This window comes from Petromyzon marinus, chromosome 3 (assembly GCF_048934315.1).
Source record: "Petromyzon marinus isolate PM22_M1 ecotype Great Lakes invasive population chromosome 3, UKy_Petmar_22M1.pri1.0, whole genome shotgun sequence".
Taxonomy (NCBI): domain Eukaryota; kingdom Metazoa; phylum Chordata; class Hyperoartia; order Petromyzontiformes; family Petromyzontidae; genus Petromyzon; species Petromyzon marinus.
This window is the reverse complement of record NC_133669.1, coordinates 682,050-704,022: the sequence shown is the minus strand read 5'-3', so window position 1 is coordinate 704,022 and position 21,973 is coordinate 682,050. Positions and strand designations below refer to the sequence as shown.

The 21,973-nt window shown below is 51.4% G+C and overlaps 1 protein-coding gene across 6 annotated transcripts; it reads left to right on the top strand.

Annotated features, from left to right (window-relative positions):
• Positions 1 to 491: 491 nt before the first annotated feature.
• Positions 492 to 16,800, top strand: LOC116951040 (serine/threonine-protein kinase Sgk1-like). 6 transcript variants are annotated; one of them, XM_032969389.2, is made up of 14 exons: positions 492 to 629; positions 7,680 to 7,764; positions 8,809 to 8,851; positions 9,647 to 9,708; positions 9,825 to 9,882; positions 10,027 to 10,110; positions 10,580 to 10,711; positions 11,163 to 11,275; positions 11,570 to 11,606; positions 11,725 to 11,811; positions 12,354 to 12,449; positions 13,073 to 13,228; positions 14,301 to 14,390; positions 15,071 to 16,800. In XM_032969389.2, the coding sequence occupies exons 1-14, from the start codon at positions 566 to 568 to the stop codon at positions 15,230 to 15,232; spliced, it is 1,269 nt and encodes a 422-aa protein (XP_032825280.1). In that variant the 5' UTR covers positions 492 to 565; the 3' UTR covers positions 15,233 to 16,800. The 6 variants fall into 6 exon arrangements, with proteins under 6 accessions (XP_032825280.1, XP_032825251.1, XP_032825260.1 ...); XM_032969360.2 differs by having other exon boundaries at positions 493 to 629; positions 8,770 to 8,851; XM_032969369.2 differs by lacking the exon at positions 492 to 629 and adding an exon at positions 7,197 to 7,537.
• Positions 16,801 to 21,973: the final 5,173 nt, after the last annotated feature.

Below are 21,973 nucleotides of genomic sequence, written 5' to 3'. Positions count from 1 at the left end.
TGTCATTACGCGTTTGCCGTTTTGTGTCAATTAGCACCCTGGCAACCTTTGCCGACGAGACGTTCGATCCTCGCGGCTTTACCACGTGAAACACGTTAATAACGAATAGAATAAAAAGGACGTGTTTTGGGGTTGTACCACCAAAAGCAAGCCGCCGGCACAATTCGTGGAGAACGCGAGTGATTCCTGAAGCAGCTCCCAGGACGTGCGGCAAAACGTCGGACACGATGCGGAACAGCAACGTGGCTACAACACGGAGGGGCCATCTCTCGAGGGATCGATGCATCCGTGGAGATGCCGTGGAGGCTGTGGGCATGCAGAGCGCAAGAGGAATGCGTGCGGGGTGACGCGGAGCAGAGAAGAACACCGAGTCACTACAGCGCTGGCTGCCAAAGTCCGCCCCGCTCAGCCAGGCGAGACAGCCCCGAGCCTTTACTGCTTCTGCTGCTGTAACTTTTTTTTTTAAGCACTGCGATCCTACCCAACCGGTAACAGCGGGGACGTGCCAAAACGCTCGCTGTGGGATAGAAGGGGCTCAGAAGCCGGGGCTCGTGAAAGAGGCATCATGAAGCGAGCCTCCTCCACCTCCACCACCACTCACCAGCACCACCACAGCCACTCCATCAAAGGTAACACGCCGTTACTTCTCGCCGCTCACCTGCAGCTGCCGTTATCTATCACCTGCGCTGCTCCATTGCTGCACCGCGCGCATCGCCTCCGTGGCTGCAGGTGGCTGGAGTCGCGAGCATCGGCCGGGCCTGTGCACTTACACACCAGCACAACCTCGCTTAACACAACAGTGCGCTATAGACTGTATTGTTAGAGTCGAGTAGGGACTGTGTCCGGCAGACTCGCTTTGCTGCTGGGGGTGAAAGTGCTCGCAGTCGGACGGGAGGTCCATCATCGTCGTCATCGTCTATTGAGGATCGATAAAATTGGTACTGATTTCACGACTCCCGTCGTGAGAATGTGGAATTTCCACCACTTGCATGGGGCCGCCAAAGGGAGATATTGATGAGCGCCGCACAAGGATCGTGCGCAGCTTTCACTCGCTCTCGCGCCACGTCGAGACGGTGCCCCGTGGGGGCGCAGCGCCGACACAGCCGAGACGGCCGAGACGGCCGAGACAGCCTTGACGATCTTGTCAAGAAGCACAAACCATCCTCACAGCAGTGGCTTTTGGCTGGCCATCCAACAAAGACGGTCACTGCATCGCGCGCTTTCAGATGTGCTTCTGCGGCCGTCTGGAACGCTCTTCCTTCCGATATTAGGAAGCCACTGGGACTATGCACTTTTAAATCATCATCTAGATTGACAAACTAATTTCTTTAGAAGTGTTTTGTGTAGCGCAACACAGTCCCCCGCACAGTTGGCTACGTACGGTGCGAAATAACTTCAAAATATACACACATACACACAAAGATCTCCCGTATAGCCTTTAGAGACTGTAGGGGCAAGTGCTGTTAGCGAGCACCTATAAAGGCTGGAACGGTACACGAGGGGGTGGGTGGCCAGCACCACGCCCAACCGCCTTTGTCTCCCCAGTGCCGATGTTTACACACCGCACCAGGTACTCATTTGAGGCTGAGTCGACCTAGGGGAGACCCAGGACCGGTTCAGATAATCGTCACTGGGTGTTGGCCGTGAGCAGGAATCGAACCCGGGTCGCCGGGTTCATAGCGCAGCGCACTAACCGCTACACTACCGCTCCCCCATACATACATATAATACACACACATACACAAACATACACACACACATACACACACATACACACACATACACACACATACACACACATACATACACACATACACACACACCATGGGAACTCGGCCACGCGCGAGTGACGCGCTCACTCTTCACGCCGCTGTAACTCTACTGACAAATCTCGGCCACCTGGGTTCGATTCCCGGCCATGGCACGCGGCATCTGGACCTGTTCTAGCTTACAGAACACAGTGTTTACAAAAATTCAGCATCTTACACCAGCACGTCACATACAATACCACTAACTCACCCCATTATAATATCACACCGTGTCTCAAACAGCGCAGCTGTTGGGCAACGGGCGCTCCTCTGTGTGCCTTGATGCGCACTGCGTGTGGAATGGGTTCATAAATAATATATGTGAGTGAATGAAGACACTATCGAAGGGTTTGTATCATAATAGTGACAATACTAATGCAATATCTCTTATGTAAGATGCTGGCGAACAATTGTAGACGTGTCAGTGTCCTTTAGACTACTGCAACGGGAAGTAATTGGTCTTAAAATAACCTCTGTCTTGTGAAATATTCACACTGCAGCACAGCCTGTGACCATACATAACTCCGATATACAGGAGGTTTGTTAACGCCACTTCGACGTATGTCACATACCTGTTGGAGCATGACTCACAGGCAGCCCTGCTCTCCCTAGAATTCACACAAAAACGCTCTTAGTGCGGGTATTTTATTGATAATGAGTAACAAAAACCCTTAACCCAGGGTATGAATGCAGTGACCCCGAGTCGGTGAGCGTGGGGGCGATGTTACACACTTTCATTGTAAACACTTTAATTGTTGTGGAGAAAGAGCTATGGGAACGAGGCATGGTCTGATGAGTTATTGTCTTACCCGCATTCCCCACGACGACGCTTCGTGATGATGCTGAGCTCGGACCCATATCGAAATGTTGGACAGTCCGCCCAAGCATTGCCTTAAGCGGGTATGACTGCTGACGAAACACCGAATGTCAAAACCTGCTCGATGTTGTCTTGTATTGAACCAGTGCCGCTGAAAGAATCCATTCATTCGACGGACATGTGGCCGATCGGATGTGTCCACAATTTCATTTACGCGGGGAGGCAAATGTGTGCTTTTTTGTGTTGTGCACTATTGGTTAATGTCCGTAGTGTCATTCCCCCCATCAGCGCTTCTTTACAAGGAAGCCGGTTACTCAATATCGGCCTGCAGCCACGCTGAACCCCTTTGTGTCACGCACACACCACCCATTTGCATGAACTCGCGGGTTGTCGTCGTCAGCAGAGAGCGACGTCCTGGGAGGGCCCCACTCCCCGCTGGCAAAACTGGAAGTGGCGCGGGATGGAGAAGCAATTCGCGAGCTCCTGAGAGACAGAGAACAATGGGCCGCGTCCTGAGACGAAAACCGCCCTCGCGGTGATGAGCCCAGCGACTGCCGATAGCAATTAACGATGCACTCAGAGAGACGGCGTAGACGTACCCCGCGGGCTCCTGTATCGGAGCGCATGCGGGAACGGTGCAGCGCTGTGTCGTCCACGTGTCTATAAACGCTTTGTGAGTTGTATTACGGCAATTAGGACCGTGTTATTGACGAATGTGCTGAGTTAGTTGTTGTTTTGAGATGTATGTGCAGTAGTATCGGAGTGCGTTGTATTGTTAGCGATACAGAGTCTTTATTGGTCAACCAGTGCAGTACACACTTTGAGACTTAACTTCGCTTCTCTTTTTTCAATTAGGATCTGGTTACAAGTTAGATAAACAAATCCCCGTGTAGCCGGAACGCCACGCCTTTGTCTTCCTAGCGTTGATGTGTACACACCGTACCTGGAATTCATTTAAGGCTGAGTTGACCTCGGGGAGGCCCAGTAGCGCTTCAAATGTTGCGCCACTGATATTGTACAAAGTAATAATTATATACACGCGCACGCCTCTTTCTAGTAAAATACATTACTGGACAAACATACGCGCGATTATCTCATTTCAACCAAATAATTAACACATGCAAATTAAAACAAGAGCAAACCGAGGTGATGCGTCGCCTGTGGCTAATTGCCCAGTGTTGTACGATGCGCTAACGATCACCATCATCATTGTCATTGTATTTCAACTACATTTGTAATCAGCTGAGCGCACAATGACACGAGACGCGTCTCGAGGCGCGCGATCTCCATCCAATCGTTGTTGTCGTTGTTGTAAATACTCTCGCGTACATCCACCCAGGCGAGCTTCCACCCAGTGAGAGATGCAGCTTTGTGTTTTCCCACTGAGCTATTTGCAGGGGTTTCTTCTTCTTATTCAAATGTGGACCTAATCACGCCGGCACATGCCTCATCCTCTTTGTCGAATAATATCACGGGATCTTTGACGTCCACTGTAAAGCAGACGGCGCCGAGTGCTTTGGTTATTATCATCATCATGATCATCATTATTATTATTCCCGCAGTATTGACCAGGACGGCCGTGGCACTTGTGTCGCGAACCTCTCTGCAACAACGACGAGAGAGAACACCGAACACGTCATAGATTTAGCAGAACCTGGAAATGGCACAAATATTAAACAGGGACTTTTCCAGCCACGTTGCGCCCTTTACCTGCAGAGTTGCAACGCACGCAGAGCTTTAAAGCCCACAATATACAGTGTCTGACCTACTCAGAACGAGTCCATGACGACTGGACCATGGACCTGTCCATATCACGCAATACAAGAAATACGTGATGGCTTTAAAATTGTGCCACAATGTTAAAGTTGGACTCCAGTTATATCTGCCGAGTGCCACTGCCCGAAAAGTCAACCTATTTTGTTTATTGCTTCTCGTTTGTCAATTTTAATATTCTGCCCTGTTGTCAGTCCACTGTTGGATGAGGTTCATTTCCCACGCCTCGACGGAGGTTGTTCTGGAGTGCATCCAGAGAGCGCGTTGATCGCGACGAGTGTGTCACGATACCAAGCCGTGCCTCTGTGCTGCAGAGCGTGGGGCTCGGGTTTGTTGAAAGTTGACCCGGGCCAGACGGCCCCATCAATAATTCCGCGTGCAGCAGCAGCCGCCGTGGTGAGGCCGCGTAAATAACTCGCGAGCTGAGCACCCGGCTCGTCTCTCGAGATGAGAGCTGTCATCATCAGCAGCAGTGATGGATCCACTGCTGTATGAAGGCCCTCCCCTCCGCGATGTAACAATCCACCTAGACACCTGAACATGCGCTCCACTTTACGTTTCTCAACCTGCCTCCGACGTTCTCTCTGATCCGCGTGTCCAGAGCGGCGATCGCTCGGCGTGGCCTCTCCACCTGACAGGGTCGTCGTGTGCGTGGGAGTGTGACAACGCGTTCCACGTTGACCACGGCGATGAGCGCTTCGCTTGCGAAAGCCACAGCGCCTCAGTTGTCTATCGACCCTCATTAACGGATAGATAATACAGACGGTGACTTACACTGCATAAGTAATGCAGTTTAAATAAGAGAGGCGCGGGGTCTGTTCCACCACGTCAGTTAAACTTAATCCGTTGCCCACGCAAGTGACTTAAGGAATTTGTTTTTTGTATTCGTGTTGGATGAGAATGAGGTTAAGTTACAGCAATCGCGTGTGAAAAACGCGGACGGTGTGTTCACGTGTCCAACGATTCCCACTGCTGGCTGAAGGCCTCCTCAAGACTCCACAACCTATAATAGGGGTTTTCCCCTTTTTTCTGGCAACAAAACTGAAACCGTTTTACACGGAATCATGTCTGCATTAACCACAATACTTGTGGCCAAAATGCAAACTAAAAACACACTGATAATATATGCATTGTCCTTGAAACTGATTGGTCCACACCAGAGACAGCTTTCTTTTGAGCCTCGTCTCAAAACGGTGTTAGACCAGATGACGCCAAAAGGCGTACAGCTCAAAGACAATGCACTATCAAATTAATGAGAGCTCGGGGTAAGCATCTACATCATTAGACCTCCTTTGCCAGTACCAAAGTATAATAATAGCTGAAAAACCCTATTATAGGGGAAAACCCCTATTATTATAGGGGAAACCCCCTATTATTATACTTTGATACTGGCAAAGGAGGTCTAATGATGTAGATACTCCACAACCTCTCACGAGGTTGCTGCTATAAATCTCCACAAGATAAACCCCTTTGTTGAGCTATCATTTAAGGCCAGGTCGCTTCTGGAAAATAAGCTAATAGCTCATTGGGCTTTACCTGGTAAGCTCAACAATAGTTTAGTTTTATTTGCATATATGTTTGAGTTATCTGTTTACCTTTCCTATACTTTGCACTCCCATCGTGATTTTGTACTGTTTGTTGTTGTAACCTTCTGACCCGCCCCTACTGGACGTCTGTGAAAAAGAGCTTTGTAGCTCATCGGATTCCCCCTGCAGTAAAAAAAATATTCTGATTCTGATCCCGTGATGCATGCTACTAATTTACGATCGTCGACAAAAGTCTACTAATGCACGATTGCTTCACAACACCGGGTAAAAGCCACGCAATCACCCCTCCCCACGAGGACACCACGCGCGATTTACGAATCGTAGAAGGCGCAGAGGGCGGTGCGCGCGCCATGGACATCAGCAGCAGAATTAGAAGAGAGCTCACTCTAACGCGAAACAATTACATTGCGTGTAGGCATTCTGGATATTAAGAGCTGTGTGCCGACGTCTAAATCAACGTTGAGCGTTGCAACTTTGATTTAGTTCAACAATTCGTCACTCACTAAACAAAGATAACTACATTTTAACTAAACAAAGAGAACTGAAACAACCAAGGTCAATCGTCGTTTTGTTTATTCCACGTTGGCAGTGGTGCATAAGCGCCACCGATTATCTACCTCCTGTAAAGAAAAGCCATTGTTCTAAACGTCGCATGTACGTACTTATTTAAGCCAGCGTTATTGACGAACGCGTGGTGTTCTTTTTTTACATTTAGTTTATAACCGGGGAGCGTGTGGCATCGTCCAGAATGGTTAGTGGTGGAACGGTCACGCTGGAGGCGTTGAGGGGAGCCCCCCTCCCCCCGTCAAACGGCGACAGTGACACGAGACTTCACCCCCCCCTGGACGAAACACGAGGAGGAGCGGACCGACTGAGAAAGTAAACAAAGCCGAGATCGGGGAGCGAGGCAGCGCAGCCCTCGCATAACCCGCGGCGGTGGGAGAACGCGTTTTGATGCGACGGCCCGGTTATAGCAGGTTCAGTCCGGCTAGGATCTCGCGGGCAAGACAAATGTGGTCCAGTACAGAACGTCCTCGCGGCGTTGTGTGGATGTGATGGGGGTTTGTGCGTCACACGCAACGGGAGATGAAGGGAGAAGAGACGAGGAGGGGTCGGGATTTACCAGTCTGGCGTGAGTGGGGGTGGGGTGTGAGTGGGGGTGGGGTGTGAGGAGTGGGGGATGGGGATAGTGGGAGGAGGAACAGACACCAGATGTGACCTCCCTTCTCGCTATAAAAGCCCTGCCCGACAGACGCTGGTGGTGAATATTGCCTTGGCTCGCCGGCTCGGAGGGGCGCTCCAGCGGTTTGGCGGAGCCGCTTGGCCTCGCGCCCCTCCAGCCCATCCACCACCCACACACTCCTCAGCCGCCCCCCCACACACTCCTCAGCCGCCCCCCACACACTCCTCATCCGCCCAGCCACCTTCTCAACCAAATCAGCCATACATCCATCCATCCGGCAGCGCTCGCTCGCCCATCAATCCAGCCACGATCTCCACACCGCCCGCCGGGTGCGTGATGCTGGTGGACCAAGACATCGTCGGCGCTCTGAGCTCCACGAGGATGAGGGGCCTGGCCTCCGTGCTGCTGGGTAAAGTGCGCAGACGACATCGACGAGCGGCGATGCGGCCACGTACGCGTCTCTTGGCGGTGATGGATACCCGCGCTGGACGATGTGTTCGTGATGTTTGCCTCTCGCTAATTGTCACCCACGCGGCTTTCTCCCGGCGCAGGATTCCTCAAGCAGAGGGGAGCTGGCTTCAATGACTTCGTGCACAAGCTCGTGGCCACGGATCACCACCAAGCCGTGTGTCAAAGGTGAGTTTGCCTCTGTACTCCTCTTCCCAACCGAGATGCACGCAAGCTACCGAGCCATGCCGGGTCTCGTGGCCCGTCGGAAGAGACACGAGGGTCGCTCCCTCCCAGGTTGTTGCGATCTCTGATTAGAACACCTCCCCCCCCCCCCGTCATCCCATCATCCCCGCTCGCTCGGAATGAACAACACGCTCTGAACGCAGTCGCGCTGTTATTGCCCGACATCGTAGAGATGTACTGTGTGGGTTAGTGGTGTGGAACATTTACCACGGGTTCGGAGCAAAGGAAATGCTACCAACACATGTATGGTAATGTAAAACTTTCGTGCAATGGCCCTTCTGCTCTGAGTAGGAAGCGTTATCTGAAACGTCGGCCTACTACACGTGTTTTCGACAATAACAACCAAAGTTGGAGTTGTACATCGCGTCTAATTGCGACCGCAAACTCACGGCGCCGTACAGCACCACGCTCGTGTGGCTGCTGCTGCTATGAGACAGCGTTTACGCGGAATACCGCGAATGCGCCTTGATTTTCCCTTCGCAAACTTCGGGTTTCTCCGGGTGCTCCCGAGTTTTCGTCCACGTGTAAAGACTCCTTATTTGGAGGATAACACCTTGACATATAGAGGACTGCAGAGCGTGGGCAATTGTTGTCGCCGGCTGCCTTCCCGCTCGTCTGTGGTTCCTCCTCTCTCTACGAGAGCGACTCGCGTGCAGCAGCGCCTTACAAGTGAACACGAGTACTGTATTGAGTTCACGCGAGTACTGTATTGATTGTATGCATATACTGCACCTAGCAATTACAATCAACGGCGCCAGCGGGTGAATTAGTTTTTTTTAATGCTCCTACAAAACAACGTTGCTTAAATTGCTATCATTGACTTGCTAAATTTGCATCTCTTAAACGCTGTAACTTAGCCAGGTGCGTGTTTTTACAATGTCATGGCAAAATAAGTGATGCTCGTTATTATTGTCTAAGCATTGCTGACGCTGCTGTCCGTGACTGCAGCGCTGCCACGTGCACGTGCCCCTCCGTGTCTCCCACCAGCGTCGGCCCCAACACAAAGGCCGACCACGACAATGGAAACAAAGTGAGTGGTGGGCCGAGCAGCCACGAGCCACGGGACGTTACTATGGCCAGGGCACAGGCGTGCCCAATGCTGTTGAACCTTACAGACCGACCGTACTGGACATCTGTGAAACAGAGCGTCATAGCTCATCGGATCCCTCTACCAGGCTAAAGAAACATTCTGATATAAGAACCTTTGTGAATCGGATAATCAGCAGCATGGGCCATGATACATTCTCTGCTGCTGGATGAATGTCTCCCCAAGCCGTCGCTGTCTCTCGCGATGTTGCACCGTAATCGTGCAGCTGCACATTGTGCAGTCCCTGGAACAGTCTTGTTCTAGCAGTCTCGAGCAAAGATGTAAAATAACCCACCAGCGGCAGTCTGACGTATGTATATATTTGGGCCATTGCAAAAAAGAATGGTGGGGTTGGATGCCGCATCCATCTGAAGAGGTTGGGAGTTGATGGAGCTGCACAGTGGGGGGGGGGGGCGGGGTAGCGGTATTGGGGAGGCTGGTAGCGGTATTGGGGAGGCTGGTAGCGGTATTGGGGGGGGGGGGGGCTGGTAGCGGTATTGGGGGGGGGGGGGTGTGGCACCGTGAGACTTCTGTGTTCATTGGAATGCCGATTGGCGTCGCTGCGTGATGCTCTGCTGGTGTCACCGGAGACTCCGGCTCTTCCTGGGGGTCTGCACGACAACCGGACGGCTCTCGCTGGATCTGGTTCTGGTGGGAGGGAACATTGGGGGGAGGGGGGGGAGATGCTGTCACGTCAGTGGAGCGTTTGGTTAATTTGCATCGCTTTCTTTCTGTGTGCAGCAGCAGCAGACTGTGGCTCCAACCGAGATGATTAACCTGGGGCCATCTGCAAACCCTCAGTGAGTGTCTAATCTCTAGAAACTTGCTCCCATCACACCTGTTCAGGTTGTTCGGATGTACAATGTTGTGGTCTTGTGTACAAGTTTTAATGTGTGTGTTGTCATTTATTTTCTAGTGCAAAACCAAGCGATTTTGACTTCATGAAAATTATTGGCAAAGGCAGCTTTGGAAAGGTTTGTTTTTTTATCATAAAACTAATCGCCTTGCTGCATGCATTTCATTGACGTCGAACCTTCTTCACTCGAGGTGCAAATTTGCGGTTTAGTAAATCATAATAATTATTCATCATTATTCATTGTTGCTGCTGTGTCCTGCAGGTTCTTCTGGCCAAACATAAGGCCGATGGGAAGTTTTTTGCTGTGAAAGTTCTGCAAAAGGAGTCCATTCTGAAACGGAAAGAGGTGCGTCAACTTGCGTTGCATTTATTCATTGGGAGTGCTTCAAATAGTGAATCAGCATAGGTGTGGGAAATTAGCCATGATGTGCTCTCAGTCTTTCTCCTTAGTTCGCATTTCCCAGCATCTCTGGAGGGGAAATTTAATGAACGCCACTTTGTGCAAAGTCGACTGTAATATTCCCACCGCTGGCTCGGTGTCATCAACCGCGATTGGCACCACTTCCCATTAACGTGAGCAAGTTAAACGTTGCGCCGTGAGCAGCAACAACTCCCATGGGCCCGCTCAGTGGGGTGGCCCTCCTCCAGCAGCGGCTGTACAGGAGGAGGGGGGGGGAGGGTCGTGCACGTGCCGAGGCCTGACACGAGAGCTGCGCGCCGCTGCTACCGGTCTCCGTGTGTGGGGCATCCGTGAAAAAGAGCTTTGTAGCTCGTCGGATTCCTCCAGCATAAACATTCTGATTCCAATTCTCCAGGAGAAGCACATCATGGCGGAGAGGAACGTGCTGCTCAAGAACGTGAAGCACCCTTTCCTGGTGGGGCTCCATTACTCCTTCCAGACTACCGACAAGCTCTACTTCGTCCTAGACTACATCAACGGTGGCGAGGTGAGTGGCACGGAGAGGCCCGCGCTGCCGTGGCGCCGCGTGACATTGGTGGGGGTGGGGGAAGGAGGGGGGTGGGGGTCTTGGTATCTCGATTGGGCGGCACGGGACAGCCTAGCTGGTCACGTTTGACGTCAATGTCGGTGCACGTGGCGAATTAGACGAGAAGGCTGCCCAGCAACTAACCGCACGATCAAACCTGTAATAGGTTAAAGTAAACACGTCTCTTTAGCTTCTTGAAATGAGCAGCGATTAAGAGGCATTGAGGAGACATTCCAACCCGACAGCCAGAACAATGGGAACGAGCAGCCAGGTGACAGGTCGGGTGAAGGCGCTGGGTCGATGATCGCATCGCAAGTTTGCGAGGGAGGCCTTCATCCATTGGTGGATTGAGCAGGGCTGATGGATTGTGTCCCTGTTGCTCATGGTCAGCGCTCTCCCACGTGTGCTGCAGCTGTTCTTCCACCTGCAGCGGGAGCAGTGCTTTGTGGAGCCGCGCGCGCGGTTCTACAGCGCTGAGATGGCGAGCGCCATCGGTTACCTCCACTCCCTCAACATCGTCTACAGGTGCGGGACGCTGCCCCCCCACCACGCACAGCTCGCTACCAGAGGGTCATTACATTGTTGTTGTCAGCCATGCTCGATCTACTGCTGGACGAAGGCCTCCCCCACCACCCCCCCCCCCCTCCAAACCGCTTCCACCTCCTGCGATCTTGCGATAGGAACAAATCCACCCAGCTCCTCCACGCAAACCGATTTCATCGCTCCGTCTCTTGGGGGATCCCATTCTGGCGTGCTCCAAATCTAATGCGAAAATCTAGGATTTCTGGAATTAACCGGTGCGTGTTGTTGTCTTCACAGAGACCTGAAGCCAGAGAACATACTGGTGGATCATGAGGTGAGCTTCAGTTGATCTCGACCACATGCAGCTTCGTCTTCTTTTTCTTGCCAAGTTGTTTTCTTGCCGGATTTCAAGTTGTGGACGCTAACGCTTTTTCGCAATGCGATTGTGACAGGGCCACCTCAAGCTCACCGACTTCGGGCTATGCAAGGAAGGCATCCTCCCCAACGACACCACCTCCACGTTCTGTGGAACCCCAGAGGTGACGACACCTGCCACGACTAAAACACCTTGAGCAGTTTCACAACCAACCCATCGCCTCGTTTCACATGTCATTGTACAAACCGACGTGGGCATTTTAATGTCGGTGATTTTGTGCTCAAATGAGTACTGAAACGGTGCTTTTTTATTCGATATTAAACAGCAGAGTCGCTGGCGGTGGAAATGGCACATTCCTTAGGCAGGGGAGAGTCCATCAAAAGTGGCAACCACTATTGACTTCCTCAAAAAGTAGTAGTAATTTTATCCACCCTTGAGCAGCGATGGGCGAAGGTTAACCCACAACCAGGATTTAAACTTTGAAACCTTCGGATAGCAAATCCGCCCGCTCTGCCGTTGAACCACCTGGACGGTTAAAGTCGCCGGACTGAAATCTCGCCAGTCCGCTGGGTTCTGTGAGCGTGCATGGCGGATCCGGCCGTCGCTCGTTTAAGTTTGCGCCCTGCGTCTCTCTCGTCGAGCAACGCGAGAGACGTGACACCCTGCCGTGTCCCCTTCCGTTGCTCCCCCGCCGTGCGTGCACAGTACCTCGCCCCGGAGGTTCTACGCAAGCAAGCCTACGACCGCACCGTGGACTGGTGGTGCCTGGGCGCCGTGCTCTACGAGATGCTCTACGGCCTGGTGAGGCTGCGCCCAGTGGGACGGGGGTGGGGGCGGCCTCGTGGCCACCCACCACCCAGTGCGGGTTAGCGTGGTTACCGCCAAGCTTTTGTGGTGGTGAGGGTTAACTTGTGGCGTAACATGTCCCATTGTAGTGTGTTCGGCAAAGGGTACTTGGTTTAAATAAAAAAAAACTTATAACGTAACAAAAATAACCCCCACTTCATTGCCCTTTCCGTATAAACATCAGTTGCTGTCATGAGATTTATTTAATGGTGTCTTGTATAACAGGTGCACTTAATATAATAATAATAGAATTTCGCACAATTCTGTTAACTTGTTCATGGTGTTGTCATTTGCACTTAAAAATACAAAAACATGAAGCAGAGGTCGTCTCCATCATCCAGCCGCTTGCATTTCCACATTTTTACGTAAAAGCAAATATCAAATAATGCCACTGTTGAGCACATATAGTCTCTGTTATCGTTTGCTCAAGAACCTGCCCTGTCCCATTTTGATGAAGCGGGGTGGGGGGGGAAACTCCCGCAAGACATTAACAAAGACTGAACGGTGTTTGAACTTGCGTAATAGATGGGGCGATCCCGGATCTAAAAATAATTAAATCTTTGTCTTTCGCGTTGCAGCCGCCGTTCTACAACATGGACACGACGGTGATGTATGATAACATCCTGAACAAGCCGCTGCAGCTGCCACCCGTCACCACCAACGCCACGCGCTCCATCCTGGAGGGGCTGCTGCAGAAGGACCGCGAGAAGAGGCTTGGCGCCAAGGGGGACTTTGTAAGCGGCGTGCACCCTGCGGGCCCCCCCCCCTTTTGTCCGCAAGCAGCCCGGCGGCTCTGTGCCGGGCCCTCCGGCGGCTCTGTGCCGGGCCCGGCGGCGGCTCGCAGTCGCAGCGGCTGAGAGGTCAAATCCTGGTTGAGGGTTGACCCGGGACTATCATCTCTCCTGGGGTTGATATCATGAATACCACTTTGTGGGGAAGGTCGCGATCGTGGTTTGTCCTATGGATGGACATCCCCCTGCTTTAGGGATGTGGAATTTGTACCGCACAGCTCGGCTATAAACGGGGTAGATAAGCACCACCTCGTTTCTCGTTGGCAGGAAATCGCTGCGACTTGTTTTAGTTTATGGACCAGAGCAGAATTGAGTATCACTCGAATGGTGACAAATATTTTCTGGAACCAGCTTCTGTATATGGAGAATAAAAGTGGATCGTATGATTTCATACATATTTAAGTAACGTTATTGCGTAGTCTACCTTAGATGATTTTCAATGGCGGGTGGTGCGTGCAAAGTAAAATGTTTGTTTGTTATGGGCCCATTGACTACTTGACCTGCCCGCCACCCGGAGCCTTGCCCTCTCCACATTCACCCTTTGCATGGCCCTTCTTCCTTAGCCCTGCTCGGATGAGGTGGGCTCACATTTACATCGAGAGCCGTGAACTTAGCTGGAGAATTTCTGCATTCCCATTAGGGGCCGTAGTTGAATCTCTGGCTTACTTCCCATAAATAAATGGCAAATGTATCAACCCCCAGTTGACCCGTGACCCAGGATGTGCATGTGTCCATGTGTGCTAGTTGTACTCTAAACACACACACGCTTTGATGGATAGTTCGTACCATGCACATCGTCCCAAAGCACATCAACAATCGTACACATATTATTCTTTCCAAAGTTGCATTGACATAAATTCCATTGCAGATTCATAGCTCGTTTCTGACTTGGCAAAACAACAATTTGCTACACACTCTGTCGGATCTTACCTATGCAGTATGGTTTCAACTCGTGACCAAATATATGAAACATCAAAATGTAAATTAACGGCTGACAATGTGTGATCTCTTGCAGCTGGAAATCAAGAACCACGTCTTCTTTTCACCGATCAACTGGGAAGACCTCTACAACAAGAAGATTAAGCCTCCCTTCGACCCCAATGTGGTACGCTTGAGATTGCGGGAGAAAAACACAATCTATACCGCCACCTTCCCATTACGTTGATGCTTCATGTACTGCTCTCCCACGTTACGGAGCATGAGGATTGCTCCTCTATTGGCATTCCTTGGTCAATCATGGAAATTGCGCATTCCCCCATGGCAGGCACGACTGACTTCTTCCTACAGTGGTACTCCATCAAAACGATGGGCCGAGTCTACCTCCTTGATGTTAACTAGCATACACACGTCAAGGGTATCCTGATTGAGTATCAAAGCTTTCTCAGGAGGGTCTTGCGACATTGGGATGTTTGACCAATTCCGTTTGTGAGAGTTTGGCTCCGCGTGCAAGGACAGTGATAGATCCACAGAGACTCGATGATCCATGACTGCTACCATCTCCTTGGCCCCCTTGCACTTTTCCCGCTTGCCACAAGTTTCGCTCGCTCCGTTTCACCGCTTCACTTTGGAATTCCCTCCGAAGGCTCCTCTTAAGCTCTCATAATCACCTTGCTCGATTCAATAACTTGTGTATAGTATCATCCATCGATTTGCAAACTTGAAAAATGCTGTTTGTTGCTGGCCATTTGCCGGTTTGAGCCTTTGGCTCTGTGCTCTGCAACTGCGATTAAATTATTATGATGGTGATAATGATGAACCACGCTGACCTGTGTGTGCGTTCTGCAGCTGGGACCGTCGGACCTGAGCCACTTTGACCCGGCCTTCACGGAGGAGCCCGTGCCGGGCTCCGTGTGCCGCTCGGGCGAGGAGGAGGAGGCGCTGCGCAGCGCCCAGGAGGCTGACGACGCCTTTGTCGGCTTCTCCTACGCTCCCTCCTACATGGAATAGAGGGGCTGTGTGTGTGTGTGCTGATTGGAGAGGGACTGTGTGTGTGGAGTAGAGAGGGGCTGTGTGTGTGTGTGTGGAGTGGAGAGGGGCTGTGTGTGTGTGAAGTGGAGAGGGGCTGTGTGTGTGGAGTGGAGAGGGGCTGTGTGTGTGTGGAGTGGAGAGGGACTGTGTGTGTGGAGTGGAGAGGGGCTGTGTGTGTGTGTGGAGTGGAGAGGGGGCTGTGTGTGTGTGTGGAGTGGAGAGGGGGCTGTGTGTGTGTGGAGAGGGGCTGTGTGTGTGTGTGTGGAGTGGAGAGGGGCTGTGTGTGTGTGGAGTGGAGAGGGGCTGCGTGTGTGTGTGGAGTGGAGAGGGACTGTGTGTGTGTGTGGAGTGGAGAGGGGCTGTGTGTGTGTGTGGAGTGGAGAGGGGCTGTGTGTGTGTGTGGAGTGGAGAGGGGCTGTGTGTGTGTGTGGAGTAGAGAGGGACTGTGTGTGTGTGTGGAGTAGAGAGGGACTGTGTGGAGTAGAGAGGGACTGTGTGTGTGGAGTAGAGAGGGACTGTGTGTGTGTTGAGTTCACATAGAAGCATCCAATCATGTGCGCAATAATTATTTACAATTTATGCAAATTATATGAAAATAAACAAGCGTACTACATTAAGGCCAATGGAACAAACAAGAACACCGATGAATGGCGGGCAAGACAATTTGTTTTAATCAAATCTCTCGGCTTGAAAATCGTGACAATCCATCAACTTGTGGGATGCTGTGAATATTTACGTGCCTGCGATGTGCACGGCAGACACCGCTCCTACCGGCCATCTGGAGGCGCGGGTGCGGTGACCGCAAAGCGCCTCGATCGCCGGCACCTCCGCGACGCTCGCTTTGCGAACGCCGTGTCGGGCGGACCGGCGTGCGATCTTTGCGTTGTCGCCCCTGCAGGGAGGTGCCCGGCTCGCACCCGCTAGCACGTGGTGGGCATTGAAGGCAGCCTCGCACGGCGCGCCCCACACGAATGTATCATTACACGGAGGATTTCCCTGACCGTGGTTTTTGTATAGATAGTTGCTGCTGCTGCTACTCGATGATGGTGCTCAAATATTGAAGACGAGACGTTTTTAGTTTTCGCTGATATGCACTGATTGTTAAATAGGTGAAGGTTGAAATTACCAAGTTGGGTTTTCTTTTAAATGAACATTTGCAATAAGTGTCGTTAATCCCTACGCTTCATTGAAACTATGCAAGTGTATTTTACAGACATTGTGAACGTTTGTTTTCCCGAAAAGGTTTTAAAGCATGCTTTGTTTTGGTTTTATGGATTATTTTTTTACTTTTAACATTTCCTGCACTGATTTTTTTTCCCGTCACTCCTTAATCATTCCAGCGACATTTCAAAATGAAAACTTGACCGTGAACTTTTGTGAATGAAGCAACAAAGCGCTATACTTGTTTCGGCAGAACCATTACATTCCCCTTCAGCAGGTGCCTGATGTTTAGCATCCAAATACTCTTTGTGTCCAGCAATTTGTACTCCTACTTGAACAAATGTACATCTGTACATAACTCTTGAACAATAAAGGGTAACATTTTATATGGTTCGTCTTCGTTTCTAACTGCTATCAGCTTGAGCTATGTGATGTTAATCTCCAATGTACCTGGTATTGGCCAAACATCCCAATACCGAAATATTACCTGCAAATTCTTCTTCAATTGGAATTACGTATGGTGAAACATCGCCCACCTACTTAGAACTTGGCAGGGCGCTCCTGAAAAGGAGTCCTGGGACTCCGAGGGTTTCCTGGGTAAACAATCGTACTAGTAATCGTGGTAATCATTTAACGAGATGAAATGTCGACCCGTTGAGACCCATGAAACATCCATTGCCTCTTGTCAGGATGGCTTAAATTACATAAAGCAGTTTCTTTTTTAAGTACTGTTTAAAATAAACATTTGAAAATCAACGCATTCAGGCTACAAAAGGTGAATTGTACTTTTGTAAAGTAATAATGTGGCTTTGGAACGAATAGTGACTTGAAAAGGCAACGGAGCCTAGATAAATTAGCACAAACCTGCGATGGAAGTGTAAACAATTTGGATGAATGCAGCCAGAACAGATTTAACATTAAAACTCCAGCGAAGAAAAAAATCAGCGCTCATGCAAACCCCCACGATGGGTGTCGCTTAGCATACTGCGCTGGCCGAGACTGGGGTGGCTGTCTAGAAGCCTGGCCGAGCTAATTGTGGAAAGTTTATTAATAGGTGGGAGTTGGGGGGCATGCCTGCTGGGGGGGGGGGCAGTTTAGTGCTGGGGGGCTGCTGACCTTGCACGCTTCGTCGTTGTCGCTGCTGCTGCTGCTTCAATCACACCCTGCAGCACCGCATGCTGCCGTTGTGACGTCACGGTTAAACATGGGACCCGCCACCCACGTGGGGCCATGACGTCGCCACTCATGGCTCGAGGCAAGGAGGCCGGGGCCCCTCCCTCGGTGGCTCGGAGCCAGTGGCGCCAATGCCATTCTCGTGGCAGGAGCCAGGGAGGTTACCACGGAGACAGACCAATGGCTTACAGTTGCCCAAAGACTGTCATTTTAAATCGTTTGCAACTTCTGAGTCGAGAGATTTAACCAGGGACACCGCTCGCAATTTAATCCGTTTCGTTTTTTTCACAAGAACAGCCCCAATGCGTATCAATGTCAAATCTTACATTAGCGTGAGAAGCGAAATTGTGAATGTCCAGCTGTCTGGGTGTAACATTGTGGCGCGATTGAAATTCTGTTGGTGGGATCTCTTCTGCTGCAAGAACGAACATGTCACGTGACGTGTGGGAGTGCGATGTGTGTACGTTAAACTTCTTTCGCATCGTACGTAGCCAACCGTGCCAATCGGAGATGTGGAGGAAGGACACCGAACTGGATTGTTTCAGGCTCGTGAGAGATGGCAGCGGCTTGGGGAGGCCTTCATCCAGCAGTGGATTGACCATGGTTGATGCTAATGTTGCTATACACTTGAACATAAATTATTAGAAACACAAACCTCACAATCAGAATGTGTATTTACACTGGAGGAATCCAATGAGATCTCCAGCTATTTTTCTCAGAATTCCAGTATGGGTGGGTAAGAACGTTACAACACAACACAGAGACACACGAGTTGGACCCATCTTAATAACACGTAGTATATTTTCTGTTCCCAGGCAATGTCATTTATGAACGTTGTTCATGTTTTGGTTTTAAAAACGACTTCACCCCCCACATTCCCACGCCATGACCTCCACTCACGGCCCTCTCTGCTCTCACGCACTTCGATCCATTCGCCTTGATGGTTGACCGCAGGTGAGGGTGTCACGCGCGATCGTGGGATGGATTGTGTACTTTGTACGCAAAGCGATATAGAACGAGATTGATAAACCATCGGATAGTTTTCTGGCTGGATTCCTGCCTGCCTGGAATTCCTGGCGTGCGGCCAAGTGCCACACGCATCTGCGTGATGACGTCACCCGAATTCCACAACGTTGAGCAGGGTTCGCGCGTAATGACGTCACGCTTCTTCCCCACCCACCCACCCTGAAGTGGGGCCGTGGGTCCTGCGTCAGAGCGATAGAGGAGAGCGATGGGGAGAGGGTGGAGGGGAGATAGAGGGGAGAGATGGGGAGAGGGTGGAGGGGAGATAGTGGGGAGAGATGGGGAGAGGGTGGAGGGGAGATCGAGTGGAGAGATGGGGAGAGGGTGGAGGGGAGATAGTGGGGAGAGATGGTGGAGGGTGGAGGGGAGATAGAGGGGAGAGATGGGGAGAGGGTGGAGGGGAGATCGAGGGGAGAGATGAGGAGAGGGTGGAGGGGAGATAGTGGGGAGAGATGGGGAGAGATGGGGAGAGGGTGGAGGGGAGATGTAGGGGAGAGATGGGGAGAGGGTGGAGGGGAGATAGTGGGGAGAGATGGAGAGAGGGTGGAGGGGAGATCTAGTTGAGAGATGGGGAGAGTGTGGAGGGGAGATAGTGGGGAGAGATGGTGGAGGGTGGAGGGGAGATCGAGGGGAGAGATGGGGAGAGGGTGGAGGGGAGATAGTGGGGAGAGATGGTGGAGGGGAGATAGAGGGGAGAGATGGGGAGGGGGTGGAGGGGAGATAGTGGGGAGAGATGGGGAGAGGGTGGAGGGGAGATAGTGGGGAGAGATGGTGGAGGGTGGAGGGGAGATAGTGGGGAGAGATGGAGAGAGGGTGGAGGGGAGATAGTGGGGAGAGATGGTGGAGGGTGGAGGGGAGATGGAGGGGAGAGATGGGGAGAGGGTGGAGGGGAGATCGAGGGGAGAGATGGGGAGATGTGGGGGGAAAATGACTTTGACGCAGTCGATCAGGCATTTGTAGTAGGGTACTCATCATAAAGTTATTATTCAGTGGTGGAAAGTCCACATTCATATGACGGAGGCGAGTCTATCCGGACGACAACCGCTGTCGGCAATTTGAAATATTCTGGCCCACAGCGCCGCCTGGTGGAACAAAAGGGCATTGCAAACATCCTCCATAAAACCTCCAAGTAGTCATGTGTTCTACATTATGCGCATGCACATAACACGCTACGTGTGACGTATTGTCATCGTGGAAATTGCCGTCCATCGCCGCCTCGTTGTGCTCATTCGTGCAGCGTCTCGTCGTGCCCCCGTGTCTGGACGCGAACCTGTGGCTAGGGCTGTCTCGCGAGTTCACCGTCTTGGAGCGCCGCCTGGTGGCATCGTGAGGACTTCCCGGCCCGCGAGGGAAATGTGAAAGTATCTTGAGCGACTGACTCCGACATCGCGATAATTATTGCAATGGTTCGCACACTGGGCTTGCAATCCAGAGGTCGCCGGTTCGATCCCATCTCCCCGCGTGGCAGTCAGAACCACCTCTGTGGAGCCAGAGGTCGCCGGTTCGATCCCATCTCCCCGCGTGGCAGTCAGAACCACCTCTGTGGAGCCAGCAGAATAAACGCGTTCACTACAGTCGATCGGTCATTTGTAGCGGGGTCAAGTGTAGCAGGGTCAAGTGTAGCGGGGTCAAGTGTAGCGGGGTCAAGTGTGGGTGCTCCCTCACTTGACCTTCAAAACGTCTGGGAGTAGGCCGCATGTCCTCTAGAGAGAGCCCTCTAGATTATCTGGTCACGGATACACGGCGTTTGATTCTGGATTGTCATCCGTCTAGGTTCGATCACAATGGTGCTACTTTGAAGGACATCAGCAGTGGTTGTATTGAGGATAAAATAATCTGTCATGGGAATGTGGAATTTTCACCACTGGAAACCACTGACCTTCAATTGACATCAGAACCGTAGTTTTTAAATGACAGAATACACTTTCAATAAAACATGGAAACGTGGCAGTGATTATGAATACAAGGAAACATTTTCAACTAACAAATACAAAGAGAAATGTATCAACATTGATCATGCAAACTAAAGTGATGTAAATCTTAACAGCGAGACTTGTAATGGTAATTGGCGATCGAGTAGATAGTTTCACAGTCAGAATGTTTATTTAGACTGGAAAAAGAATCCGATGAGCTCTGAAGCTCTTTTCAACGGATGTCCTACAGGAGCGGGTCAGCAAGTTACAACAACAAACAACAAACACAATACAAAAACACGAGAGGAGGGCAAAGTAGAGGAAAGGTAAACAAGTCACACAAAAAAACATACAGAAGTACAAATGGCAAAAGTATATCAGTCTGCTTGTGCGCTGTGTGGAGTAAACACGCCACGGTCATTGAGAGCTTGGGACGCATTTGGGATTTAAGATGTGATTGCTGGAGGTGCTCTCTGGAGCCGTCTTTAGTCGACCTGCACTCTGTCCGTGCCCTCCGACTCGCCCCATTCCCCTGGGAGCCCCACTCAGCTCTCGGCCACGCAGGGAGCCAATCCCGCGGCTTTGAGTTGGGTAGCCAGGACTCACGCGCGATGTTTACTTAGCCAAGCTTTCAATGAGCAGAATCGCAAGGTAAAATAATATTTAAATCATTCGTGCCGAAGTCTAACTCCCATCGATAATTGCCCATTGTCAATCTACTTCTGAATGGTATCCATGTCAGTCCCGAGAGTTGTTTGACCATACTTCACCACGCTGGTCAGTGCGGGTTGGTAAAAGGGGGGGGGGTGGCTCTGGCCAGGACTGGTGACATCTCGCTATTCCTCCCCACTGATGTCAGCCCTGGTCGGGAATCCAACTCAAATCAGCGGGTTCATAGCGTGCTGTGCAGCCGCTCCACCCATTCTCCCATGACCATATGTGTTATGATTGTTTTGTTAAGTATGTTGAGAAAACCACATTTGAAAACAAAAACAAAAAAGATTCAGTAAGTCAAACAAATTAAGCGCACTTGCGTCAACGTGAACACAACGCGCGGACTCGTAGCCTGCACTGAGCACGAATTGTAAATCGACGTGCACGCGCGCAGCTCGGGGGAGAGAGAGCGCGCGCGCGTGCACGCAACCCTCGAGACGTCCGAGGCACCGCCAGCGCGCAGCCTCCGACCCACGAGACGCGAGCGGCATCGGCGAGGAGGCGGGCGAGGTGTGCGCGTGGCGTGTGAACGCGACGTGTGAACATAACTTGTGGCCATCTTTCACGCGCCCCCAGTCGCGTAAGAGGTTGAGGCTGCAGCTGTGTTTTTGTCGGAGGGGACTGAGTGATGGCGCACAGGCGGCGGTTGCACGCTGCTGGCCGGTGCTGATGCCGCTGCCGCTGCTGATGATGATGGGAGCCGTGCGAACAAAGGAGAGTCCGTCCAATTAGGGCG